Genomic DNA, 11,767 nt, shown 5'->3' with positions numbered 1-11,767 from the left:
ATAAAATAGATATTTGCTATCAATAACACTTTAAAATACAGTGACAGATTTTGTAAATAAATTATTTGATCCTTATCTACTTTTAATTTGAGACAATTATATAGAGAGTGGGAGTATGGTAAAAGCTTTTTTTTTAAAACAAATTTATATATTTGCTAACAAATTTTATTCATAAAACGTTTAGAGAAACAAATCAAATTCTCATAATAAGTTGAACAAAATTAAATTCTTAAAAGGAATTCAATCTATTAATATTTCTGAAATGCTGGTACGTATCGAGATAGCCCTATAATTAAAACAATAGGAGCACATAGAACGAACAAACACCAATGACCATAATCGAAGATTAAATCCACGTAAGATCTGTTCTTGCTTTCTTCATCAGAATCAGGCTCTGCTAGGTTTTTGACTTCCTTAATATCAGAACTTAATGTATCTAACAAGCCATCCAAATTTTTTAATAACTCTTCCATCTCTATTCTGTTCAAGGCTTGTTGATTTCTGATGACTTCAGTGCCAGTCTTGACTAACTCTTGAGCTAATGATCCAACAGAAGCTTCCGGATTTTCCATCTCTTCATGAATGATACTCTTTATTTCATGCATATGCTCAATGGCCTCCTCTTTGTAGACATTAAGTTGATTCATTGTAATATTTCTGGCTCTCAGAAACCACAGTCTAGATGTATACAAGCTATCCATTAGTGCCTTATAAGTTTCAGGTGATACTACAAAAGAACTTGTTTTTAGTAATGCCATTTTTTCATCCACACTCGCATCATTCTTATTTAGCCTTCTCATTGATTCACTTTGAACAACATCAAGTGCTGATTGTTTTGTTACATTTTGTCCTTCACTATCATGATTTGAGAGATGGCAATCAAATTCTGTATAAATTTCTGATTTTCCATCAAAAAGGCAACTGCCATTTATGTCCGAGCTATTCATATCTGAAAGTATAAAGAGAAACAAATTTATGTTTTAGAGTTTTGAGATTTTGCTTGTAGAAATAAATCTAAAAGAAAAGAAAACCATAAATATCAAATGAATGATTGTTTATCAAAAAGAACATTTTAAGAGTCAAGTTTAAGAAATGATATTTTGAACATACGATTTCTTAATCCTATTTTGCAGTAGCATTCCATATTTGCACAAGCTACATTTTTAGTTTTTTTTTTTTTTTTTTTTTTTTTTTTAAATTCATTTATGTAATGAAATAATTCGTTTTTTCTCCCCCAAGCAAGGGTTTCAGTAAAAATTTTAAATTAAAAATGAAGTTTAATCAACAAAATTAGCTATTTTCAAAATCTTATTTTTATTTATATTGGATTTAAACAAAAAACAAAAAAAAAAGCACAAAGTGCAAGGAAATTACAGGGTATGATTGCAAAGTTGTGATCTCACTTCACTAATCTTGCTGGTCCACCCAGGATTAGAGAATTCATTATAAACACTTAATAAATTCATTAATACACTGCTTATTGCAAAAGGGCAGTGTGGCATTCCATTGCTCAAGTGACAGAATATTTCAGATTTGATTTAATTGCAACCAAAGGAATTAGATTCTTTTCTGGGAAACTGGTTCACATTTGCGCTGTGTTTGAAGAAAAATCTCCAGCACCTAGTCTAAGCAGTAAACTATTTTTTTTCCCAATATGCACATTTATCTACCAGTTTTTGAATTGCATACTTTGAGCAAAGTATTTTGCTATCATATTGTAGATCTATGATTTGTAATAGGGAATGTTCCTAGTATATAGCAATTAGTAAGAAAAATGATAAGTTATATTAAAAAAAAACATTGGGTGTATAAGAATTTCAAAAATTTTAAACTAACAGTGGCAACATAAGGATGCGACTTAACGGCAATGAAACGATTGAATTGAATTGAGTTGTATTTTTTAAAAACAAATTTTAATCATTTTATTGGCTATATTTAAAAAAATTATTTTAGAAAATTATGTTATTAAAAAGTATCTCCCAGGATGATAATAAAACCATTGGGCTTAAAAAAAAATGCATAATTTACCACCAAAGCGTCAATGAAACTTTGCCATTAAAAAAAAGCATTTAACAGAATAAATACGTTATTTAAAGGAAAGAAATTGTTTCAAAGAAAATTATATTTTAAGTAGTAGACTATAAAAGTATTGACCAAAAAGTAAATTTACATAAAATTTGCCCTCCTCCCCCCCCCCCCAAAAAAAAAAAACCAAACAAACAAACTTTTCTGCCAACAGGGATCCTGCATATCTGAAATCATCTTAACAAAATATGGAAGTACATTTTTTGTCCCCGAATACGCAAAATAAATAGAAATCCCTCATCAGTCAGATCATAAAGATCAAAGATGGATTATGTGTAGTTGCGTCTGCATAAAGATTTGAGCTTAAGTATGATGCATTGCTCCTGTCTTGGTATTAAACAGTATGTGATGGAACAGAGATTTTTACTTACAATTCTAAGGTTATATTACTGTACTATGTTTTGTTATCGAAATATCTCGACCAGGGGCAGATTAAGCTCCCGATGGTTCTTTGGGCAATAAAAGAATCGATTTCCCTTCTCTAACTTCTTGTGTTAGTTATTTTGTTTTATTGGTATTTATTCTCTATAAGAGCTGTTTTACATAGCGAATTCCGATGAACTGATAAAACATTTGACTACGATTATCTTTTTTAGAGTTTGTTTCCACATTTCTTTTAAAATAAAGAAGCAAGATTTATAGTTAAAAGCATTTTTAAACAATTAATAAATATCTGAATACAGTCTAAAAATGTTTTAACTACAGAATCGGATATTTTTAAATTATAAATCAATTTTTTTTATAGTTTTTGATCAACAAAATGCAAAACTTGTAAAAGATAATTAAAATTAATAAATTAAATGGAAGTATAGGATAATTATACTCAGAATAAAAAAGTAAAACTTTCTTTTGAAAGATATTTTTATGCCAAATGATTATTTTCACTGAGGATTTAAATGGATATATATATTTAAAAATTAGAGGAGTTTTAACTGCTTTTTAATAGAGAACATCACATTTCAAATTTTTCGCATTCATTATTTATAAAATATCACACATAGTTCAATTTAACCCTTTAAAAGGGCCATTTTTTCTAGTCATATGTTAAAATATTTTTATTCTTGAAATTAGAATAAGAAAAGGGATTCATTCAGCTTATTAGATAAATTTAATTTGATTAATTCATTAATTTGGTTAATTAATAATTAAGTAACAAATCAAGGCACATCATTTTGTCTGAGATAAAGAACTGAAGCCTCTAAGTTTCTGTCTTTCTAAAAAAAATTTGTGAGAACTTTTGCCAACCTACATAATTTCATACAAAGATTGATAAATTTGGTGGGAAGCATACTTCCCACGGCCTTAGAAAGGGTTAATAAAACTTGCGGAGTGGTACATTCTGTATTTTAACTCCTCATATAAATTACAACTTGATCCAAGAATCCAAGTATCCACCACTTTAATTATAAGTTTTTAATGAATGGAAGCATGCCCTTGTAAATGCAGGTCAGCAAAGACCACTTCAAATCGTAGTAACATCCAAAATGCGAGCGATTCTTTTGTTTGTATTCGGTCTACAGTATACATAAATAAAAAATGTTTTGAAATAGATGAATGAATTTGGTTTGTGGTTTTACAAAATTTTGAAAGAAATCCATTCAGAAGAAATTCGTCTGTCCAGATACAAATTAGCGCGATAACTACAAAACGAAGAGAGAACAGATAAAATATGGATTTAACATCTGAAGCGTGGATAGGCAACATTCAAAACGTAAGTAGGCAACATTCAAAACGTAAGTAGGCAACATTCAAAACGTAGGTAGGCAACATTCAAAACGTAGGTAGGCAACATTCAAAACGTAAGTAGGCAACATTCAAAACGTAAGTAGGCAACATTTAAAGCGTAGATAGGCACCATTTAAAGCGTAGATAGGTCGTGTTTTCACAAAATTGTAAACACTATCACTCGAAAACGGAAAGATTTATATATTTGATATTTGGTATGTAATTTTGCGACTACAATTGTAGTTCTGAGTCAGATTTGTGTTTCAAACGTTCTGAAAAAAATAGTGATCCAAAATACACATTCGGTTTTCTGTTGCTTTTTTTATCGACAGTATCCCAGCAATTAACTGTCAAAAAATTGCCAAAGGGCCTCTAACAGGTTGTTTCATTGTTTCGCTAAAGTCATGCAAAACATACCAATGATTTAAAGCTGGCACGACGTTTGACTGTAGAAGAAATGATTAATCGTTGTTACAAATGATATTTATATTTTTTCTGTAAATAGTTCATTTACATAGCTGTTGTATTCAGCGAGGATCGGCAAAGAATTAGTTTGAAAAATAACTTTCTTACCAGGCCCTTGACACGAACATGAGCTATAAAATTCCACATATACTGACCTAATGGTGCCTTTCCCTCACCATTCAAGACGGTGCATTATTTAGCCATTTTATTTATTTATTTTTCAATTTTGACTGTCAAAAACGCCTATCGAATGGTAAAAAGATGTAGATGCATTCTTTTCAGGGAAATTGAACTTAAAACAATTGTATTTATTTTTTGGTGTAATTTAATTTAGTTTAGTTTAGTTACATTAACGTCCCGTTGTAAAGCAACACTAGGGCCCGTTATAAAGCAACACTAGGGCTCGTAATTTTGAACCACGGTCAGATGACGAGGACGACACCTGAGCTGGCACCCTCCTCTCCACGCCACACCACACCACACCACACCAGCGGGAGGACGTTTGGTATGACGGATTTGACGTGCAACAAACCCCTTCACACGACGGTTCTTCGGTGGAATCAGGACTCGAACCTGAAACCCTATGGCTCACAAGCCGAGACCTTACCACCAGGCCATAATAAGCAAGTTCATGTATTAAGTAAATAACCATGCATCAAATTACTTTTTCGTGTGCAAAGGGTTAAAGATGCGGTTTACATCATCAAAAACATCTTATAACGTTTCATATGGAATAGCATTATTCTTTCAATATAATATTTCTCCGAAATTCCATTTTAATGTAGAAGTATTGAAAATAGTGTATATATGACTATCCCACACTCATATGTGTAATTGACAATATTCGTTGATATAATCGTAGTTTTGTGGATTTTGAGATCATGATGTTTAGTCAATTATAACTTAAGTCTACTGAATAGGGAAAAATGACATATGTCATAATTTGTGTTTTTACACTGAATAAATCTATAAAAAGAATGTTTCATAAAACTGGAAAGTAAACAATAATGAAAGAGGTTTTCATTACGCATAACACTAAATAATGCCATTGTGTTAAATTAATTCTTTATCAAGTAAATCAGTTATTTGGGACCATATCATATATTGTTTAGTTTATTCGTACTCTTTGCTGAGCTGTCACTGGCTACCTTCTGATAATTCGATTTTTTAGAAAGCTAACAGACTAACATACTTTAACTCAATTAACAGACTAGCATTCTAACATTTAAGAAGCTTTACTGATTGGAGTTATGGCAAGGGATTCGTCGCATCTTTTATGAATCATCCATAAATGATAAAGGGGCACTCTGGGCATTAATGACTATTTTTTCCTCTGGGCTGGTTAAAAATTGAGGGTCTGGAATCTGATGGCTGCCAGCGCAAAATCCACAGATGACGTAGGATGAATGCGATCTTGGGGGTTTTACGATCTAACATTTATTGCCATTCCAGAGAGCTGCATTAATTATTAAAGCAGCGTTTTCTGTTTTCTTATTCACAGGCATAATCTATGTTTTGAGTTTCACTGTTTAATATTTCACATATGGAGAAAGTATTGTAATCGTCAAAAAAAAAAAAAAAAAAAAAATCAAACTCGAGGTTTTAACGAATCGCCACTCATTAGATCTTCCTGTGTTCCAAAAACACACTTTTTGGAAAATGTCTGTCTGTTGCAAAGATTACTCGAAAATGCTTTGAGCTGGAGGGCTAAAATTTGGGATATAGTTCTTTACACCAAATTTGTAGACTTCTAAAAGGAGTAAAATCTACTCAAAGAAAATCTGTCTGTCCGGCTGTTCGAATATAACACGATAACTACAAAACGGGGAGAGTAAAATAAGATTCGGTACACAGATTTAACATCTATAATATAGACACCTGTCAAATCTTGAGCTAAATCCAAATACGGGTTGAATGTCTGTCGGTTTGTACTTTCAAAAATATGTAAACGTGACAATTCAAAAACAATTTAAATATATCCAATTTGATATGAGATTTTGCGACTGCAAGTTCAGTTTTGTGTCAGATATGTATTTCAATAGATTCAGAAAAACGTGTCTAAAACATAAATTCGATTTTCGGATACTATTAATGCATGTCAGGGATTCATCGTCAAATAACTCGCCACGGATGGCATAATAGATTCATTAAACATGCTAAATTCCCGCCGAAAGTGAATATTTCTTAACTATGGCACATCAAGGTATAATGCATGCAAGTACTGGTTCTCTGGCACTATAAGTTTATTAGAGTATGCGAGAATGTTTTGGGGAGACCACTGCCGCTGGCTTATTCATTCTTCAAAAGTTTTATTTAATATTCTAGAATTTTTTTAAAATGCTGAATAGAAATGTCTCTACAAGAGAAACATGCAAGCGATTTCCCCCCTGCAACTATTAATGCATACCAGGGATTCATCGCCAAATAACTTGTCAAGGATGACATGATAGTTTCAATAAAATTGCTAAATTCCCGCCGAAAGTTAATATTTCTTAATTATGGCACATCAGAGAAATGTCCTCTACAAGAGAAAGATGCAAGAGAAATGCTCCCTGCAACTTTACAAAGTTTGAGTTACGAAATTCTAAAGTGGAATGAAATTTTCAATTGTGACTTACAATAATTAATGTATCAGAGGTAGGCAGCGTTTATAACCAGCCTAAAAGTTGCTAGACACTTAATGTACAGAAATTACAGTACATTTAAAACAGCAGTACATACACCATCGCTTCCACAGATTGTGAGAATGCATGGACATTACACGATGAGAAAATCATGGGTTTATTATTTTTGTAACATGCTGCATAAACAATCTAATTCAAGTTGACTGAATAAAGAAGTGGCAATTTCTTTGATGAACGCAATAATTTATGCAGTTTGTATTTCAACAAAAGGTAAAACTATGGAAAATGACCCATGGAAATTTAAAATAGAGCTTGTCGCTACTCTTGCACTCGTTTCTGTGATAGAGGGAATGCAATAATTTATTCGATTAAAGTCTCATATTGCGATTTTATAGGGAAAATTTTAAAGTATTTCCATAGCAGCAAATACTCGCATAGCAGCAATACGGGAACGCCAAGTATGCTCAATAAATTTTAAGTCTGGTGACTTTACAGCTATTTTATCTAGTGAGAAATCTTTGCTTAAAGATGATTGTAGACCAGATGACCTCTACATGTGCTAAAGTTGTTGATGATATCGTGCCCACGTTACCATGGAAAGGGGGTGCAGTAGTTTCTGAGGGTAAAGACCCCTGAGCATCCGGGGGCAGAAGTCTGACTTCTAGTTCAAATGACACTCACCTACACCAGACCCGCTTACACGACGGTTCTTCGGTGGAATGAGTCTCGAACCTGAAACCCTCCGGTTCCTAAGCTGAGACCTTACCACCAGGCCACCTCAGGCCACATTTGATACAAAAGGCAACAGTTTCAAGTTCAATGACTTGATAGTCTAAAGTAATGCTCGAATTTATTATCATTATATTGGTTTGATGATGATGTCGTGCCCGCCTTACCACGGAAAGGGAATGCAGTAGCTACTGAGGGTAAAGGCCCCTGAGCACCCGAGGGCAGAAGTCGGACTTCCAGCTCATATGAAGATGAAACTCACACATTCGCTTGCACAACCCCTTTTTACAGAGGGGGGGGCACATTCACACACTCACAGATAGAGCATAGATGAAGAACAGCCATGCCCGAACCGGGATTCGAACCTGGGACGCTCAGATTACGGGGAAGATGCACTACCCATATGCCAGAACACCGGCTGCTAAAGTTGTTGACCATAAAAATATAACTGGTCCTCTAATAGAACTCTGAAAAATCAAGCAGAACTGCAACTTTTTATCCCCAGTTATATGAGAAGTCTTAGAGCATCTATAAAAACACAGGGAAAGATGTATGATTATTTTAGATGGTATTTAGCTGTACTTCTGTTGTTGCGATAATCAAAATTTAAAATATTGGATAAACTATAGGATCTTCAGATTCCATTTAATGAATGCAGTTCTGGAACTGCTTTCCAGTTTGAATCATTACTATTCCGTGAAGACAAAGGCCAATCACTAAATGATCAAAACTGATATCGGCACCATATCAATGCATTCTCACTCAATAATGAAGTATTGGGGGGCAAACATCATGATTTCAGAATAAATTTTCTATTTCTCATGAAATCTTTGCAAAGCATTTTCAGGGGCGTTTTGGCTTTGTTTATTTGGGTGATGCCTTTTTACACACAATTTATTTGATCAGCAATTACTCCTTAAATGGAAATATTGAAAGAGTCAAATATCCTTGATAAAATATTTGAAAAAGTAAAAGATTCTTGGTAAAATATTTGAAGGAATCAAATATCCTGACGTAAATTTATTTGGAAACGTCTGCCACACTTTCGGGAGGTAATACAACCCACCTTTTAGAACTATAGGAAATGGATGCAACGATAACGCATGTGATTGTTGCTTGGCTATTTCGTTTTCGGTATGACACTGTATTATGACAATTTAGCGTATAATTGTCACAGGAGATTATACTCCAAATTAGGAATTTTTTTTTCGTTAATGCAATGTTGAAGTTGACGATCATGATTGAAAGCCACGATTAATAGACAAAAAATACATCATACAAGTTTGTTTTTTGTTATTGCAATGCCGAGTTCACATTCTTCAGCTCGTGAGTTTTATTGAAAATTGCGAATGAGGGCCATAATTAATAGAAAATTAATATTGTACAAGTTTATTTATGCAATATTTCTTCTAAATATATCAATTAGCTACTCAGAAATCCCACAAAATATGATTATATATAATTATCCATTTTAAACATTAGTGTATGTCGCGACATTTTTAGTTTGTCAAACCACAAGTTATCAATCTGAGAAGTAGTAGTTGATATATTACTAGACGCATTACTACCAATTTTAGATATATGTTGTTTTTTCCACATGAGATACTGCGTCATTTCCCACATTCATTTATGCGAAACGACAAACGTTTTGTTTGAAAGATAAACTTAATGTCTTCATTTCATGTTTCACAAATGCAAAACATCCATTCTCACAGATCGTCTGTCTCAATCATACTTCAATAGCACTTCTCTATAAATGAAGATGCCAGCGATTAGCTCCTGTGGCAATAAAGATTTTAGATGCCACAACTACGAATAAACGCGTCACAATTGTTCGATTAGGGTTTTTTTTTTTTTTAATTTGTCGCATACATCTTGAATTTTTAGAAGAGCAAAAAATTTGAGTAATGTATAATACAAATAGTAAAATTTTACTAGCTTTGTTTTTATTAAAATATAATTTCAATTTTATGTAACCTGTTAGTTTCAAACAGGTTAGAAAAATGAAAACAGGAAGTTGAAACCTGCTCAGATGAAGAGCATGGTACCTGAACCTTAACTTCATTTTTCAAGCTCTTATACCTTGACAATGTGAATGCATTTTCTCCTCGATGGCAGATTTAACGTACCGCTCTTTATTAGATGTAATTTTTTACAAAAACCCCCCTTGCTGGTATTGAACTTCATCAAAATAAACACGAAATAAAAGAAGTGGGAGTTAATTGCGTTTTATTTAGCGCATAGTAAACCCCGATTATAAGTGAAATTAAATGGCATAACAACAACGAATAATCCGTAAAATAGAACTAGCAAATTCAATAATAAATACATACAAATTAAAACAATATGTGTCAAAATAAGATGAGTGAAAAATGGGAACAAAACTTAAATGCATCTAATAAGATGATCAAAGCATGTTTAAAGATTCTAGAAATGTGTCCATCTTATTGCGCATCTCCTCTCCTCTGAGGGGTAAAATCATCTAAAAGTAATAGTGCCGGCATCCTGGCATAGGGGTAGCGCATCTTCCCCGTGATCTGGGCGTCCCGGATTCAAGTTCTGGTTTGGGCATGGTTGTTCTTCCTGTTCTATCTGTGAGATGTGTGAATGTGCCCTCCTGTAAAAAGGGGTTGTGCAAGCGAATGAGTGATGCGTGAGTAGTCAAGTTGACTCTACGACCCAAGTTGACTCTACGATAAAAACAAGAGACGCTTCCCCTTAGGCTTAAATCGGCTGTCTTTGAACAACGGGCTTGTCCGTGGCAAGTGCCATAAGGAACAGCAACAACAAAAGTAATAGTTCCGCATTCTTGAAATGTTCAGCACACTATATCTGACAGCCATATGTCTAAGAAAATAGAATGCTCACCGATACAAGATTTTTGCTAGAATCGGACTTCGAATCAACAATTCTTCTATCTAAAACCATAAGACCCAGTCATTAATAAACCACAGTTGTCTGTTTCATATCAGATACACTGGATACTGTATTCCATGATAACAACTAATGATCAGTTTTAACCTTATAATATTTTCATTCCAAGTTTCGTTTTTGAAAATATGACATATATTACTTTCATTTTTGCAAGATATCTGTAAATATTAATAATTATTTCTTTTCAAGGATTTTTAGGGTGAAGAGATTTTAAGATTATCAATATTTAATATTACCATTTCTTTTTCAATTTCCATTGGTGTAATTAAAATGTAATAATGTTTTATCAAATTACTAAATTTATATAATAAGTCCAAAACATTTTCGAAATCATTTTTTCGAAATGCAATATTTATATAACATTTCGGAATGCAATATTTATATAAAAATTCTTATATTTATATCAATATTTATTTTAAAATAAATTTAATATCAATTTAAAAAATGTCAGTTTGATATTTTAAGTGTTTATAAATTGAAATCATAATGAAAATCTCGGCGATTTATTACTGATTATTCCTTTATATTAGCGGCCTGATACCAAAAGGTAACGTGTTAGATTTCTTTGAGTTTCTACAATCTGAGGATTATTTTTCGTATTTGAATAAAGCTGCAATACATACACAAGTACAATCTAGATTAGTTTCAACATAGTTAAGCTAAACATAGTTTTCACTGACATTTTTCAAATCAATGTTAACTCTATATTGCTGAAGTATATTCATTAATGAAAGAATTCCCAACATAAATGACATTAATAATAAATAATTTACCTTATACACGAATTAAAAAAATACCAGAAAGAATTAACTCACTTAGAGAAAATAATTCCAGAAATCAGTTGATTTTCTTTAAAGAGCAATTTAAAAACAAACAAACTTCGGCACAGTCATTAAGCGTGTTCCAAAAATCTTTTTCACAGAAAAAGTTATGATTTACCAGAGCATAGTAACTGATTTGTTGATTTGTGCATTGACACCAAATTGGAATAACGTCCCGCTTTAAGAGATACACTAGAGCCAATTTAGAATGGATCGCATATTTTTGAACAATGGACAGTTCTGAAAAAAGACATCTGAGGCATCTTCAAACATTATTTCTCCAAATTCAATTTTCAAGCTTCGGATCATCTTAATGACAGGATGTAAGATGAATTAAATTTATTGGTTGGTGGAGTTTAATAGAGTAAGAACCAGATTTGGCTA

General features: G+C 32.5%; 1 protein-coding gene across 1 annotated transcript; it reads right to left on the bottom strand.

Annotated features, from left to right (window-relative positions):
• Positions 1–141: 141 nt before the first annotated feature.
• LOC129966774 (uncharacterized) lies at positions 142–11,470 on the bottom strand. Its single transcript, XM_056081336.1, has 2 exons — positions 11,378–11,470; positions 142–949 (listed from the first exon to the last, which is right to left on the bottom strand). The coding sequence occupies exon 2, from the start codon at positions 945–947 to the stop codon at positions 249–251; it is 699 nt and encodes a 232-aa protein (XP_055937311.1). The 5' UTR covers positions 948–949; positions 11,378–11,470; the 3' UTR covers positions 142–248.
• Positions 11,471–11,767: the final 297 nt, after the last annotated feature.

Source organism: Argiope bruennichi, chromosome 4, assembly GCF_947563725.1.
Source record: "Argiope bruennichi chromosome 4, qqArgBrue1.1, whole genome shotgun sequence".
Taxonomy (NCBI): Eukaryota; Metazoa; Arthropoda; class Arachnida; order Araneae; family Araneidae; genus Argiope; species Argiope bruennichi.
Note: the sequence above shows the minus strand (reverse complement) of the source record. Positions and strands in the feature narration are given on the sequence as shown.

Bases quoted from the DNA above. Each gene is read 5' to 3' on its own strand.
- LOC129966774 (XM_056081336.1), bottom strand. From the start codon at position 947: ATGAATAGCTCGGACATAAATGGCAGTTGCCTTTTTGATGGAAAATCA.